Source organism: Anopheles merus, unplaced genomic scaffold (genome assembly GCF_017562075.2).
Source record: "Anopheles merus strain MAF unplaced genomic scaffold, AmerM5.1 LNR4000961, whole genome shotgun sequence".
NCBI lineage: Eukaryota > Metazoa > Arthropoda > Insecta > Diptera > Culicidae > Anopheles > Anopheles merus.
The window spans coordinates 3,894-20,612 of record NW_024428541.1 but is presented as its reverse complement, the minus strand read 5'-3'; the positions used below and the strand labels follow the sequence as shown (position 1 = coordinate 20,612).

Here is a 16,719-nt window from a genome sequence, read left to right as displayed (position 1 = left end):
AGGAAAAACACTCGCTTATATACTGCAGAATTCGGGAATTCGAGCTGCACTTGCGGGAATTCGAGCTGCACGATACCGATCTACGGCAGTTTGCACTGCGTAAAAGAATTATGATTAAGTTCTTTTACACGTAGTCAATTTACTGGAAAGCGCCCTTACGCTAGGCGTACTAAGGATGACGCGTTACCATTACGCTTGCCGTAACATACTCCCCCGCGTTGAATTATCTAATTCACTAGGATGAACTTGATGGCTCGTCGGTGGGAAGAACGCAGATTTTAGAGATGGAACGCTTGAAGTCTCCATCTTTCGTCTTGACGATGACCACTCGGATGTTGTCGTCAGCTACCTTGATGATCTGCGTGACGCGGCCAAGACACCATTTCGATGGAGGTAGACCGTCCTCCTCAGCAGCACCATGGTATCCAGCTTCACGTTGTCCTTCTGCTTGGTCCACTTGGTTCTCTGCTGTAGTCCGGACAAGTAGTCTGTTGACCAGCGTTCCATAGTCGACGGACAAACTCTTGCACCTTTTGCCAGCGATCGAGACGGTTGAACGGCAGCTTTTCCAGCGATGGTTCGGCCAGGGATACGATGGGGCGATGAATGAGGAAGTGACCTGGGGTCAGCACTTCCAGATCAGATGGGTCATTGGAGAGTGGTGTAAGTGGTCTAGAGTTGAGGCATCCTTCAATCTGGATCAGTAGCGTGTTGAGTTCGTCGCTCGTGAGGATGGCGTTCCCAACGGTTGGCTTGAAGTGTCTTTTGAAAGACTTCACTGCCGCCTCCCAAAGACCTCCAAAGTTGGGTGAGCGAGGTGGGATGAACTTGAACTGGATGCCATCGTCGATGCAGGACTTAATCACTGATGTTTGCCACTGGTGGTTGAATTGCTTGGACAAGGAGGCAATTTCTCGGGAGGCGCCCAAGAATTCCTAGCGTTGTCGCATTCGATGAGAGCCGGTTTCCCGCGACGTCCGATGAATCGTCGAAGTGCCGCAAGGAAAGCGTGGTAGACAGGTCCGCTACCAAATCGATGTGTACAGCCTTCACTGCCATACAGACGAATATCGCTACGTAGCCCTTGATGAGTTGCGCCTTCCGAGATGTATGTCGATAGTGTATCGGTCCACACAAGTCGACTCCGGTGTGTAAGAAAGTTGACGTTGGTGTAACTCTCTCTGCTGGAGGTCGCCCATGAGTTGCTGCGCAGGTGTGGGGCGGCAACGGTAGCATTTGTAGCAGGAGTGGACGATTCTTCTGGCCAGGTTTTTGCTCGCAGTGGCCAAAATCGTTCTCGCATGTTCGCTATCAGTAGTTGTGGATTCGCATGTTGATAGGTCCGATGATACAGGGTTGCAATCTGATTCGTCAGCGGATGGTTGGCGGGTAAGATGTACGGATGCTTTCGGTCGAACGGGATTGGTGCATGTCGCAATCTTCCGCCCACTCGTAGCAGGCCATCTTGTAGAAACGGTGCTAGTAGTTTTAAAGGTGAGTTGTTGCCGACCGAATCGCCTTTCGATAGATGTTTGATGTTTTCTGGGAATGATTCAGCTTGAGCGAGGCGAACTAGACACAGTGTAGATTCGGCTAGTTCCTCCAAGCTGAGATGATGATCCAGTCTGCGTTGTTGATGATTAGCAGGATTTGTGTTGTGTCGGAATCTTCTTAGCCACGCAACCAGACGTTGCAGTCCGGTGAACGTTGAACGGAGGCTAAAAAGTTCGTTCGGAGCCACGGATTGTGCAGCCATGCAGATTGGTCGCTCCTCCAATTCGTCCGTGGTGAATTCTTCCTGTCGAGGTTGATGAGTGTTCGGCCATTCCTCTGATGGTTGCGCCAGCCAGTCTGGTCCGTGCCACCAAAGGGTTGAATTTTCCAGCTGATCCGCATCCATTCCTCGAGAGATGATGTCCGCAGGATTGTCCGTTCCGGGTACGTGTCTCCACTCCTTGCCGTGAGTGATGTGTTGGATCTCGGACACCCGATTTGATGTTGAGTTTTGTTGCCATCTATTATCGTTGTTACGGCCATGTTTCATCCAAATGAAGCCATCTTGCACTATTTCAATGGCCTTGAAATTTGATGTTGAGTTTTGTTGCCATTTATTATCGTTGTACGGCCATGTTTCATCCAAATGAAGCCATCTTGCACTATTTCAATGGCCTTGAAATTTGATGTTGAGTTTTGTTGCCATCTATTATCGTTGTTACGGCCATGTTTCATCCAAATGAAGCCATCTTGCACTATTTCAATGGCCTTGAAATTTGATGTTGAGTTTTGTTGCCATCTATTATCGTTGTTACGGCCATGTTTCATCCAAATGAAGCCATCTTGCCCTATTTCAATGGCCGTGAAATTTGATGTTGAGTTTTGTTGCCATCTATTATCGTTGTTACGGCCATGTTTCATCCAAATGAAGCCATCTTGCCTTATTTCAATGGCCGTGAAATTTGATGTTGAGTTTTGTTGCCATCTATTATCGTTGTTACGGCCATGTTTCATCCAAATGAAGCCATCTTGCACTATTTGAATGGCCTTGAAATTTGATGTTGAGTTTTGTTGCCATCTATTATCGTTGTTACGGCCATGTTTCATCCAAATGAAGCTATTTTGCCCTATTTCAACGGCCGTGAAATTTGATGTTGAGTTTTGTTGCCATCTATTTTCGTTGTTACGGCCATGTTTCATCCAAATGAAGCCATCTTGCCCTATTTCAATGGCCGTGAAATTTGATGTTGAGTTTTGTTGCCATCTATTATCGTTGTTACGGCCATGTTTCATCCAAATGAAGCCATCTTGCACTATTTCAATGGCCTTGAAATTTGATGTTGAGTTTTGTTGCCATCTATTATCGTTGTTACGGGCCATGTTTCATCCAATGAAGCCATCTTGTACTATTGAATGGCCTTGAATTTGATGTTGAGTTTTGTTGCCATCTATTATCGTTGTTATGGCCATGTTTCATCCAAATGAAGCTATCTTGCACTATTTCAATGGCCTTGAAATTTGATGTTGAGTTTTGTTGCCATCTATTATCGTTGTTACGGCCATGTTTCATCCAATGAAGCCATCTTGCCCTATTTCAATGGCCTTGAAATTGATGTTGAGTTTGTTGCCATCTATTATCGTTGTTACGGCCATGTTTTCATTCAAATGAAGTCATCTTGTCCTATTTCAATGGCCTTGAAATTTGATGTTGAGTTTTGTTGCCATTGTTAATGATGAAGAGGAAGTTTTGGTAATGATGAAGACACGATGTTGTTGCTTTGAACTCTGGAACTTGACTAAATTTATTTAGGAAAAACACTCGCTTATATACTGCAGAATTCGGGAATTCGAGCTGCACTTGCGGAATTCGAGCTGCACGATACCGATCTACAGCAGTTTGCACTGCGTAAAAGAATTATGATTAAGTTCTTTTTACACGTAGTCAATTTACTGGAAAGCGCCCTTACGCTAGGCGTACTAAGGATGACGCGTTACCATTACGCTTGCCGTAACATACTCCCCCGCGTTGAATTATCTAATTCAACTAGGATGAACTTGATGGCTCGTCGGTGGGAAGAACGCAGATTTTAGAGATGGAACGCTTGAAGTCTCCATCTTTCGTCTTGACGATGACCACTCGGATGTTGTCGTCAGCTACCTTGATGATCTGCGTGACGCGGCCAAGACACCATTTCGATGGAGGTAGACCGTCCTCCTTCAGCAGCACCATGGTATCCAGCTTCACGTTGTCCTTCTGCTTGGTCCACTTGGTTCTCTGCTGTAGTCCGGACAAGTAGTCTGTTAACCAGCGTTTCCATAGTCGACGGACAAACTCTTGCACCTTTTGCCAGCGATCGAGACGGTTGAACGGCAGCTTTTCCAGCGATGGTTCGGCCAGGGATACGATGGGGCGATGAATGAGGAAGTGACCGGGGTCAGCACTTCCAGATCAGATGGGTCATTGGAGAGTGGTGTAAGTGGTCTAGAGTTGAGGCATCCTTCAATCTGGATCAGTAGCGTGTTGAGTTCGTCGCTCGTGAGGATGGCGTTCCCAACGGTTGGCTTGAAGTGTCTTTTGAAAGACTTCACTGCCGCCTCCCAAAGACCTCCAAAGTTGGGTGAGCGAGGTGGGATGAACTTGAACTGGATGCCATCGTCGATGCAGGACTTAATCACTGATGTTTGCCACTGGTGGTTGAATTGCTTGGACAAGGAGGCAATTTCTCGGGAGGCGCCCAAGAATTCCTAGCGTTGTCGCATTCGATGAGAGCCGGTTTCCCGCGACGTCCGATGAATCGTCGAAGTGCCGCAAGGAAAGCGTTGGTAGACAGGTCCGCTACCAATTCGATGTGTACAGCCTTCACTGCCATACAGACGAATATCGCTACGTAGCCCTTGATGAGTTGCGCCTTCCGAGATGTATGTCGATAGTGTATCGGTCCACACAAGTCGACTCCGGTGTGTAAGAAAGTTGACGTTGGTGTAACTCTCTCTGCTGGAAGGTCGCCCATGAGTTGCTGCGCAGGTGTGGGGCGGCAACGGTAGCATTTGTAGCAGGAGTGGACGATTCTTCTGGCCAGGTTTTTTGCTCGCAGTGGCCAAAATCGTTCTCGCATGCTCGCTATCAGTAGTTGTGGATTCGCATGTTGATAGGTCCGATGATACAGGGTTGCAATCTGATTCGTCAGCGGATGGTTGGCGGGTAAGATGTACGGATGCTTTCGGTCGAACGGGATTGGTGCATGTCGCAATCTTCCGCCCACTCGTAGCAGGCCATCTTGTAGAAACGGTGCTAGTAGTTTTAAAGGTGAGTTGTTGCCGACCGAATCGCCTTTCGATAGATGTTTGATGTTTCTGGGAATGATTCAGCTTGAGCGAGGCGAACTAGACACAGTGTAGATTCGGCTAGTTCCTCCAAGCTGAGATGATGATCCAGTCTGCGTTGTTGATGATTAGCAGGATTTGTGTTGTGTCGGAATCTTCTTAGCCACGCAACCAGACGTTGCAGTCCGGTGAACGTTGAACGGAGGCTAAAAAGTTCGTTCGGAGCCACGGATTGTGCAGCCATGCAGATTGGTCGCTCCTCCAATTCGTCCGTGGTGAATTCTTCCTGTCGAGGTTGATGAGTGTTCGGCCATTCCTCTGATGGTTGCGCCAGCCAGTCTGGTCCGTGCCACCAAAGGGTTGAATTTTCCAGCTGATCCGCATCCATTCCTCGAGAGATGATGTCCGCAGGATTGTCCGTTCCGGGTACGTGTCTCCACTCCTTGCCGTGAGTGATGTGTTGGATCTCGGACACCCGGTTAGCGATGAAGGTTTTCCAGCGTGACGGAGTTGCAGACAACCAATGCAGGACGATGGTTGAGTCAGACCAAAAGATGGTCTCGACCTGAAGCTTCAAGGCGTCTGACACCTTCTCGTACGAGTGTGCCAGTAGCAGTGCTGCAGAAAGCTCCAGTCGGGGTAAGCAAACACGCTTTTGCTTACGGGAGTCTGCTAGTGGTGCCACCTTGGATTTTGCAGTGATGAGGTTGGTTGTCACACGTCCATCGGTGTTGGTCGAACGCAGGTAAATCGCCGCTCCGTACGCCTTCTCGGATGCATCACAAAAGCAATGCAATTGTAGATTCGTTGCTCGTTGATCGGTTAAGAGCCAGCGTGGAATGTGAATCGTTTGCAGCATGGCCAACTTCTCGCGAAAAAGGAGCCATCGGTTTTGTAGTGCTGGTGTTAACGGTTCGTCCCAGGTGATCTGACATTTCCACAGCTCTTGAAGGAACAGCTTGGCTTGGATGATAACTGGTCCAACCGGTCCGATTGGGTCGAACAGTTTCGCGACATGCGAAAGCGCGTTTCGTTTGGTGATGATGTTGTCTGCGTTCCAGCGTGGGATGTTGAACACAAAGGCGTCGGTGGAAACGTTCCACTTCAGTCCGAGTGTCTTGATGATCGGTGACTTCGCATCCAAGTTGAGAATCGTCCTTTCATCTTGCAGATGCTGGGGCAGATGTTCAAAGATCTGCCTGTTGTTGGTGGCCCATTTCCGCAAGCAGAATCCACCAGAAGCCAGGAGATCGATAAGTTGCTGACATACTCGTTGACCCTCTGGAATGTTGTTTACGCCAGTCAGCATGTCGTCCATGTAGAAGTCTCGTCCGAGGATGATTGCTGCTTCGGGGTGGGTGCTAGCTCCGACCTGAGATAGCACTTGCAGGGTTTTGGTGGCCAAATACGGAGCACATGATGTGCCGTAAGTGACGGTGTTGAGCTGGAACGTTCGTATCGGCTCGGTTGGAGAATTTCGCCACAGGATCCGTTGCAGCGGACGATCGATGGCAGCTATGTTGATTTGCCGGTACATCTTCTCGATGTCTGCTACCAAGGGCAAATTTCGACATTCTAAACCGCAATAGAATGGACATCAGGTCGTCTTGGATAGTGGGTCCGATCATCAGTGCATCGTTTAAAGATGTTCCGGTGTCTGATGCACACGAAGCGTCGAACACTACCCGAAGTTTAGTGGTGGTACTATCTGGTCGCACGATGCAGTGATGTGGGAGATAGTATGATGATGATGAAATTGTAGCATCGCTCTCGGCTACTTCTGTCATGTGCTGAAGTTCTGCGTACTCCTCGATGAATTCTGTGTAAGCTGTCTTCAATGAGGCATTCGAGGATAGCCGACGTTCCAAGGCAAGGAACCGGCGTGTGGCTATCCCTTTCGAATCCCCAAGACGAGCCAGCTTGTCCTCTCGTTTCGGTAGCTGCACGATGAATCGACCATCGGTGTCTCTGGTGGTGGTGGCTGCGAACTGTTTCTCACAGTTGCTCTCCTCGACGGATAATGTGCTGGTAGCTCGGCATGACTCCAACTCCCAGAATTTGCTCAGCTGCTCTTCGATGCTCGTACTCCAGACGTGTCCAACGATGGATGAAGATGGTGATGGTGCATGAACATTGACTCTACCTGCTATCACCCAACCAAAAGCAGTGTTTTGGAGTGTCACTCTTTCGTGGGATAGCTTGATGAGTCCTTCCTTAACGACGTCGTAGTACAGCTCTGCGCCGATGATGAGGTCGATCGGGCCAGGACTGTGAAACGAAGGATCGGCCAGCTGAACTTGACGAGGTATCTGCCAGCTGCTTGTGTTGATACGGGTTGATGGGAGCTCACGAGTGAGCTTGCTGAGTACGTGGAACTTCCGGACGCTGCGTATTCGCTGTCTAAGGAATGGATCCTTAACACAGCCGAATGTTGTGACGTCACGGAAACTTCTCCGATTCCTCCGATGCGATGATTCTCTCGCCGTTTCGCCACACCCAGCCGTTGAGTAAGGCGCTCGGTAACGATGTGAGTTGTGCTCCGGAATCCAGCAAGGCACGTGCTAGATGACATCGTCCGTGATTGTCCTCTACCTGGAACAGCACGGTTTGCAGCAACACAACACTGTTTTCGATCTGGATGGAACAGTGGGTAAGGGACTGAGGAGGACAGATCGAACTCGTGGCTGGAGCATCCGACGCCTCAGTTGCTGGTGCTGCTTCGTGCAGCAACGTATGATGCCGTTGTTGGCAGATCTTGCATCCGCTTGATGTACACTGTCGTAAACGATGAGCTGGAGAAAGGCAGTTGAAGCACAATCCTTTCGACTGCACTAGTTGCTTTCTATCTGCAACACTCATATTGTTGATCAATTCACACCGGAACACTGAATGTTTTGAAACACCGCACAATTTGCACTTTTCGTTGTACGCAACACTATTCACAGCACTGGTCGCAGCATGGATGGTTTGCACTCGAGGGTTGCTGCGCATGGTGTCTCCGGTTCTGGCTCCGCTGGCTGGCTTGGAGAAAGACTTCAGTACATGGCAATGGTTGCGGACGAATTGCACTAAGTCTTTGTACGTTGGGATGGTCGTAGACTTCCGGTGAAGCTCCCAATGACGCAGGGTTGTTGGATCCAGCAGCGAGCTTAGCCTGAACACCAGCAGCGTGCTCCATGCATCTGGTTTCTCGCCTTCCTTTTCGAGCATTCGTAGGTTACGCTCGAAATCGTCGACAAGTCGGCTTAGAGAATCTGCACATTCTCTCCTCAGCGGTGATATGCTGAATAACGCCTCAACGGTGGTTTTGACGATGAGGTACTTGTTCTCGTAGCGCTCAGACAACAGCTTCCAGGCTACGTCGTAGTTTTTGGATGTAATTTCCAAAGCGTCGATCACCGCGCGTGCGTCCTTCGTCAGCGACGCAGCAAGGTAATGTAGTTTGTCACATTCGGTCAGCTGTTCTGACGAATGTATCAGTGATTGAAACGCGTCACGGAAGGCAGGCCAGTCGCGAATATTTCCGTCGAAATGTGGTAGCACGATTTCGGGAAGTCTTGCACGCACCGGGACTGTCATGGGTTTCTGTTCACTGCCGAAAACTGGGTTTGGTGTTGTAGGCAATGGGATCTGCGATGCTAACTGATACTCGATGTTTTTGCTTAACTCGAATACCCTGTCGTCGAACAGCCATATCGCTCGATTGCCTCCTGAGCCTGGTCGTCGCTCACAACGTCCAAGATCGAGTCGTACCATTGTTTGTAGTCCAAAGCAAGCACCTTCACTCGGTCTGATATGGTTTTCAGCGAGTGAACGTCGGTGCTGTGTTTGACGAACATCTGTTCTAGACGGTCAAGCTGCCACTCCAGGTGAGTGCGTTGACGGTTCAATTTGGTGACGTCTGGAACGGAGCCAAATTCTCTGACGGTGGAACTTTGGCTTTTCTCCATGTCGTTGGCCGCTGGAACCACTTATTTGACGGGAGAATGGTCAACGGGCATAGTTTCACTTTCTAACACAAACTTTACTTTTCACAAACTTCCCTAAACGCGACTTTGGATCACTTGCACACTAATCCGGTTCGAAGGACCAAATGTTAATGATGAAGAGGAAGTTTTGGTAATGATGAAAACACGATGTTGTTGCTTTGAACTCTGGAACTTGACTAAATTTATTTAGGAAAAACACTCGCTTATATACTGCAGAATTCGGGAATTCGAGCTGCACTTCGGGAATTCGAGCTGCACTTGCGGGAATTCGAGCTGCACGATACCGATCTACAGCAGTTTGCACTGCGTAAAAGAATATTGATTAAGTTCTTTTTCAACGTAGTCAATTTACTGGAAAGCGCCCTCTACCTTACGCTAGGCGTACTAAGGATGACGCGTTACCATTACGCTTGCCGTAACAGCCATCTATTATCGTTGTTACGGCCATGTTTCATCCAAATGAAGCCATCTTGCACTATTTCAATGGCCTTGAAATTTGATGTTGAGTTTTGTTGCCATCTATTATCGTTGTTACGGCCATGTTCATCCAAATGAAGCCATCTTGCACTATTTCAATGGCCTTGAAATTTGATGTTGAGTTTTGTTGCCATCTATTATCGTTGTTACGGCCATGTTTCATCCAAATGAAGCCATCTTGCCCTATTTCAATGGCCTTGAAATTTGATGTTGAGTTTTGTTGCCATCTATTATCGTTGTTACGGCCATGTTTCATCCAAATGAAGCCATCTTGCACTATTTCAATGGCCTTGAAATTTGATGTTGAGTTTGTTGCCATCTATATCGTTGTTACGGCCATGTTTCATCCAAATGAAGCCATCTTGCACTATTTCAATGGCCTTGAAATTTGATGTTGAGTTTTGTTGCCATCTATTATCGTTGTTACGGCCATGTTTCATCCAAATGAAGCCATCTTGCACTATTTCAATGGCCTTGAAATTTGATGTTGAGTTTTGTTGCCATCTATTATCGTTGTTACGGCCATGTTTCATCCAAATGAAGCCATCTTGCACTATTTCAATGGCCTTGAATTGATGTTGAGTTTTGTTGTGCCATCTATTATCGTTGTTACGGCCATGTTTCATCCAAATGAAGCCATTTTGCGTTATTTCAATGGCCTTGAAATTTGATGTTGAGTTTGATTCCATCTATTATCGTTGTTACGGCCATGTTTCATCCAAATGAAGCCATCTTGCACTATTTCAATGGCCTTGAAATTTGATGTTGAGTTTTTTGCCATCTATTATCGTTGTTACGGCCATGTTTCATCCAAATGAAGCCATCTTGCACTATTTCAATGGCCTTGAAATTTGATGTTGAGTTTTGTTGCCATCTATTATCGTTGTTACGGCCATGTTTCATCCAAATGAAGCCATCTTGCACTATTTCAATGGCCTTGAAATTTGATGTTGAGTTTTGTTGCCATCTATTATCGTTGTTACGGCCATGTTTCATCCAAATGAAGCCATCTTGCCCTATTTCAATGGCCTTGAAATTTGATGTTGAGTTTTGTTGCCATCTATTATCGTTGTTACGGCCATGTTTCATCCAAATGAAGCCATCTTGCACTATTCAATGGCCTTGAAATGATTGAGTTGAGTTTGGTGCCATCTATTATCGTTGTTACGGCCATGTTTCATCCAAATGAAGCCATCTTGCACTATTTCAATGGCCTTGAAATTTGATGTTGAGTTTTGTTGCCATCTATTATCGTTGTTACGGCCATGTTTCATCCAAATGAAGCCATCTTGCACTATTTCAATGGCCTTGAAATTTGATGTTGAGTTTTGTTGCCATCTATTATCGTTGTTACGGCCATGTTTCATCCAAATGAAGCCATCTTGCACTATTTCAATGGCCTTGAAATTTGATGTTGAGTTTGTTGCCATCTATTATCGTTGTTACGGCCAGTGTTTCATCCAAATGAAGCCATCTTGCACTATTTCAATGGCCTTGAAATTTGATGAGTTTTGTTGCCATCTATTATCGTTGTTACGGCCATGTTTCATCCAAATGAAGCCATCTTGCCCTATTTCAATGGCCTTGAAATTTGATGTTGAGTTTTGTTGCCATCTATTATCGTTGTTACGGCCATGTTTCATCCAAATGAAGCCATCTTGCACTATTCAATGGCCTTGAAATTTGATGTTGAGTTTTGTTGCCATCTATTATCGTTGTTACGGCCATGTTTCATCCAAATGAAGCCATCTTGCACTATTCTAATGGCCTTGAAATTTGATGTTGAGTTTTGTTGCCATCTATTATCGTTGTTACGGCCATGTTTCATCCAAATGAAGCCATCTTGCACTATTTCAATGGCCTTGAAATTTGATGTTGAGTTTTGTTGCCATCTATTATCGTTGTTACGGCCATGTTTCATCCAAATGAAGCCATCTTGCACTATTTCAATGGCCTTGAAATTTGATGTTGAGTTTTGTTGCCATCTATTATCGTTGTTACGGCCATGTTTCATCCAAATGAAGCCATCTTGCACTATTTCAATGGCCTTGAAATTTGATGTTGAGTTTGGTTGCCATCTATTATCGTTGTTACGGCCATGTTTCATCCAAATGAAGCCATCTTGCACTATTTCAATGGCCTTGAAATTTGATGTTGAGTTTTGTTGCCATCTATTATCGTTGTTACGGCCATGTTTCATCCAAATGAAGCCATCTTGCACTATTTCAATGGCCTTGAAATTTGATGTTGAGTTTTGTTGCCATCTATTATCGTTGTTACGGCCATGTTTCATCCAAATGAAGCCATCTTGCACTATTTCAATGGCCTTGAAATTTGATGTTGAGTTTTGTTGCCATCTATTATCGTTGTTACGGCCATGTTTCATCCAAATGAAGCCATCTTGCACTATTTCAATGGCCTTGAAATTTGATGTTGAGTTTTGTTGCCATCTATTATCGTTGTTACGGCCATGTTTCATCCAAATGAAGCCATCTTGCCCTATTTCAATGGCCTTGAAATTTGATGTTGAGTTTTGTTGCCATCTATTATCGTTGTTACGGCCATGTTTCATCCAAATGAAGCCATCTTGCACTATTTCAATGGCCTTGAAATTTGATGTTGAGTTTGTTGCCATCTATTATCGTTGTTACGGCCATGTTTCATCCAAATGAAGCCATCTTGCACTATTTCAATGGCCCTTTAAATTTGATGTTGAGTTTTGTTGCCATCTATTATCGTTGTTACGGCCATGTTTCATCCAAATGAAGCCATCTTGCCTATTTCAATGGCCTTGAATTGAAATTTGATGTTGAGTTTTGTTGCCATCTATTATCGTTGTTACGGCCATGTTTCATCCAAATGAAGCCATCTTGCACATATTCAATGGCCTTGAAATTTGATGTTGAGTTTTGTTGCCATCTATTATCGTTGTTACGGCCATGTTTCATCCAAATGAAGCCATCTTGCACTATTTCAATGGCCTTGAAATTTGATGTTGAGTTTTGTTGCCATCTATTATCGTTGTTTACGCCATGTTTCATCCAAATGAAGCCATCTTGCACTATTTCAATGGCCTTGAAATTTGATGTTGAGTTTTGTTGCCATCTATTATCGTTGTTACGGCCATGTTTCATCCAAATGAAGCCATCTTGCTATTTCAATGGCCGTGAAATTTGATGTGAGTTTTGTTGCCATCTATTATCGTTGTTACGGCCATGTTTCATCCAAATGAAGCCATCTTGCCCTATTTCAATGGCCTTGAAATTTGATGTTGAGTTTTGTTGCCATCTATTATCGTTGTTACGGCCATGTTTCATCCAAATGAAGCCATCTTGCCCTATTTCAATGGCCTTGAAATTTGATGTTGAGTTTGTTGCCATCTATTATCGTTGTTACGGCCATGTTTCATCCAAATGAAGCCATCTTGCACTATTTCAATGGCCTGAAATTGATGTTGAGTTTTGTTGCCATCTATTATCGTTGTTACGGCCATGTTTCATCCAAATGAAGCCATCTTGCACTATTTCAATGGCCTTGAAATTGATGTTGAGTTTGTTGCCATCTATTATCGTTGTTACGGCCATGTTTCATCCAATGAAGCCATCTTGCCACTATTGAATGGCCTTGAAATTTGATGTTGAGTTTTGTTGCCATCTATTATCGTTGTTACGGCCATGTTTCATCCAAATGAAGCCATCTTGCACTATTTCAATGGCCTTGAAATTTGATGTTGAGTTTGTTGCCATCTATTATCGTTGTTACGGCCATGTTCATCCAAATGAAGCCATCTTGCACTATTTCAATGGCCTTGAAATTTGATGTTGAGTTTGTTGCCATCTATTATCGTTGTTACGGCCATTTTCATCCAAATGAAGCCATCTTGCACTATTTCAATGGCCTTGAAATTTGATGTTGAGTTTTGTTGCCATCTATTATCGTTGTTACGGCCATGTTTCATCCAAATGAAGCCATCTTGCACTATTTCAATGCCCTTGAAATTTGATGTTGAGTTTTGTTGCCATCTATATCGTTGTTACGGCCATGTTTCATCCAAATGAAGCCATCTTGCACTATTTCAATGGCCTTGAAATTTGATGTTGAGTTTTGTTGCCATCTATTATCGTTGTTACGGCCATGTTTCATCCAAATGAAGCCATCTTGCACTATTTCAATGGCCTTGAAATTTGATGTTGAGTTTTGTTGCCATCTATTATCGTTGTTACGGCCATGTTTCATCCAAATGAAGCCATCTTGCACTATTTCAATGGCTTTGAAATTTGATGTTGAGTTTTGTTGCCATCTATTATCGTTGTTACGGCCATGTTTCATCCAAATGAAGCCATCTTGCACTATTTCAATGGCCTTGAAATTTGATGTTGAGTTTTGTTGCCATCTATTATCGTTGTTACGGCCATGTTTCATCCAAATGAAGCCATCTTGCACTATTTCAATGGCCTTGAAATTTGATGTTGAGTTTTGTTGCCATCTATTATCGTTGTTACGGCCATGTTTCATCCAAATGAAGCCATCTTGCACTATTTCAATGGCCTTGAAATTTGATGTTGAGTTTTGTTGCCATCTATTATCGTTGTTACGGCCATGTTTCATCCAAATGAAGCCATCTTGCACTATTTGAATGGCCTTGAAATTTGATGTTGAGTTTTGTTGCCATCTATTATCGTTGTTACGGCCATGTTTCATCCAAATGAAGCCATCTTGCACTATTCAATGGCCTTGAAATTGATGTTGAGTTTTGTTGCCATCTATTATCGTTGTTACGGCCATGTTTCATCCAAATGAAGCCATCTTGCACTATTTCAATGGCCTTGAAATTTGATGTTGAGTTTTGTTGCCATCTATATATCGTTGTTACGGCCATGTTTCATCCAAATGAAGCCATCTTGCACTATTTCAATGGCCTTGAAATTTGATGTTGAGTTTTGTTGCCATCTATTATCGTTGTTACGGCCATGTTTCATCCAAATGAAGCCATCTTGCCCTATTCAATGGTGCTTGAAATTGATGGAGTTTTGTTGCCATCTATTATCGTTGTTACGGCCATGTTTCATCCAAATGAAGCCATCTTGCACTATTTCAATGGCCTGAAATTTGATGTTGAGTTTTGTTGCCATCTATTATCGTTGTTACGGCCATGTTTCATCCAAATGAAGCCATCTTGCACTATTTCAATTGCCCTTGAAATTTGATGTTGAGTTTTGTTGCCATCTATTATCGTTGTTACGGCCATGTTTCATCCAAATGAAGCCATCTTGCACTATTTCAATGGCCTTGAAATTGATGTTGAGTTTTGTTGCCATCTATTATCGTTTGTTAGCCATGTTTCATCCAAATGAAGCCATCTTGCACTATTTCAATGGCCTTGAAATTTGATGTTGAGTTTTGTTGCCATCTATTATCGTCGTTGTACGGCCATGTTTCATCCAAATGAAGCCATCTTGCCTATTTCAATGGCCTTGAAATTTGATGTTGAGTTTTGTTGCCATCTATTATCGTTGTTACGGCCATGTTTCATCCAAATGAAGCCATCTTGCACTATTTCAATGGCCTTGAATTTGATGTTGAGTTTTGTTGCCATCTATTTCGTTGTTACGGCCATGTTTCATCCAAATGAAGCCATCTTGCACTATTTCAATGGCCTTGAAATTTGATGTTGAGTTTTGTTGCCATCTATTATCGTTGTTACGGCCATGTTTCATCCAAATGAAGCCATCTGGCATTTCAATGGCCTTGAAATTTGATGTTGAGTTTTGTTGCCATCTATTATCGTTGTTACGGCCATGTTTCATCCAAATGAAGCCATCTTGCACTATTTCAATGGCCTTGAAATTTGATGTTGAGTTTTGTTGCCATCTATTATCGTTGTTACGGCCATGTTTCATCCAAATGAAGCCATCTTGCACTATTTCAATGGCCTTGAAATTTGATGTTGAGTTTTGTTGCCATTATTATCGTTGTTACGGCCATGTTTCATCCAAATGAAGCCATCTTGCACTATTCCAATGGCCTTGAAATTGATGTTGAGGTTTTGTTGCCATCTATTATCGTTGTTACGGCCATGTTTCATCCAAATGAAGCCATCTTGCACTATTTCAATGGCCTTGAAATTTGATGTTGAGTTTTGTTGCCATCTATTATCGTTGTTACGGCCATGTTTCATCCAAATGAAGCCATCTTGCACTATTCCAATGGCTGTGAAATTTGATGTTGAGTTTTGTTGCCATCTATTATCGTTGTTATGGCCCAATGAAGCCATCTTGCACTATTTTCAATGGTTGAAATTTGATGTTGAGTTTTGTTGCCATCTATTATCGTTGTTACGGCCATGTTTCATCCAATGAAGCCATCTTGCACTATTTCAATGGCCGGAAATTTGATGTTGAGTTTTGTTGCCATCTATTATCGTTGTTACGGCCATGTTTCATCCAAATGAAGCCATCTTGCACTATTTCAATGCCTTGAAATTTGATGTGAGTTTTGTTGCCATCTATTATCGTTGTTACGGCCATGTTTCATCCAAATGAAGCCATTTGGCACTATTTCAATGGCCTTGAAATTTGATGTTGAGTTTTGTTGCCATCTATTATCGTTGTTACGGCCATGTTTCATCCAAATGAAGCCATCTTGCACTATTTCAATGGCCTTGAAATTTGATGTTGAGTTTTGTTGCCATCTATTATCGTTGTTACGGCCATGTTTCATCCAAATGAAGCCATCTTGCACTATTTCAATGGCCTTGAAATTTGATGTTGAGTTTTGTTGCCATCTATTATCGTTGTTACGGCCATGTTTCATCCAAATGAAGCCATTTGCACTATTCAATGGCCTTGAAATTTGATGTTGAGTTTTGTTGCCATCTATTATCGTTGTTACGGCCATGTTTCATCCAAATGAAGCCATCTTGCACTATTTCAATGGCCTTGAAATTTGATGTTGAGTTTTGTTGCCATCTATTATCGTTGTTACGGCCATGTTTCATCCAAATGAAGCCATCTTGCACTATTTCAATGGCCTTGAAATTTGATGTTGAGTTTTGTTGCCATCTATTATCGTTGTTACGGCCATGTTTCATCCAAATGAAGCCATCTTGCACTATTTCAATGGCCTTGAAATTTGATGTTGAGTTTTGTTGCCATCTATTATCGTTGTACGGCCATGTTTCATCCAAATGAAGCCATCTTGCACTATTTCAAAGCCTTGAAATTTGATGTTGAGGTTTTGTTGCCATCTATTATCGTTGTTACGGCCATGTTTCATCCAAATGAAGCCATCTTGCACTATTTCAATGGCCTTGAAATTTGATGTTGAGTTTGTTGCCATCTATTATCGTTGTTACGGCCATGTTTCATCCAAATGAAGCCATCTTGCACTATTTCAATGGCCTTGAAATTGATGTTGAGTTTTGTTGCCATCTATT

At 44.0% G+C, this 16,719-nt stretch overlaps 2 protein-coding genes across 2 annotated transcripts; both read right to left on the bottom strand.

Annotated features, from left to right (window-relative positions):
* Positions 1-431: 431 nt before the first annotated feature.
* Positions 432-1,900, bottom strand: LOC121603241. Its single transcript, XM_041931932.1, has 2 exons — positions 1,030-1,900; positions 432-913 (listed from the first exon to the last, which is right to left on the bottom strand). Exons 1-2 carry the CDS (start codon positions 1,898-1,900, stop codon positions 432-434), a joined length of 1,353 nt encoding a protein of 450 aa, XP_041787866.1.
* Positions 1,901-3,538: 1,638 nt separating this feature from the next.
* LOC121603240 lies at positions 3,539-8,574 on the bottom strand. The gene is made up of 4 exons (XM_041931931.1): positions 7,262-8,574; positions 6,524-7,218; positions 4,818-6,393; positions 3,539-3,935 (listed from the first exon to the last, which is right to left on the bottom strand). The coding sequence occupies exons 1-4, from the start codon at positions 8,572-8,574 to the stop codon at positions 3,539-3,541; spliced, it is 3,981 nt and encodes a 1,326-aa protein (XP_041787865.1).
* Positions 8,575-16,719: the final 8,145 nt, after the last annotated feature.

Bases quoted from the DNA above. Each gene is read 5' to 3' on its own strand.
- LOC121603241 (XM_041931932.1), bottom strand. From the start codon at position 1,900: ATGGATGCGGATCAGCTGGAAAATTCAACCCTTTGGTGGCACGGACCA. The intron at 914-1,029 runs GTAGCGGACCTG...GCGCCTCCCGAG, and splicing joins AGGCTGTACACATCGATTTG to AAATTGCCTCCTTGTCCAAG.
- LOC121603240 (XM_041931931.1), bottom strand. From the start codon at position 8,574: ATGGTACGACTCGATCTTGGACGTTGTGAGCGACGACCAGGCTCAGGA. The intron at 7,219-7,261 runs GTGACGTCACAA...TCCATTCCTTAG, and splicing joins GAGGAATCGGAGAAGTTTCC to ACAGCGAATACGCAGCGTCC. The intron at 6,394-6,523 runs GTACCACCACTA...ATTGCGGTTTAG, and splicing joins CTGCATCGTGCGACCAGATA to AATGTCGAAATTTGCCCTTG.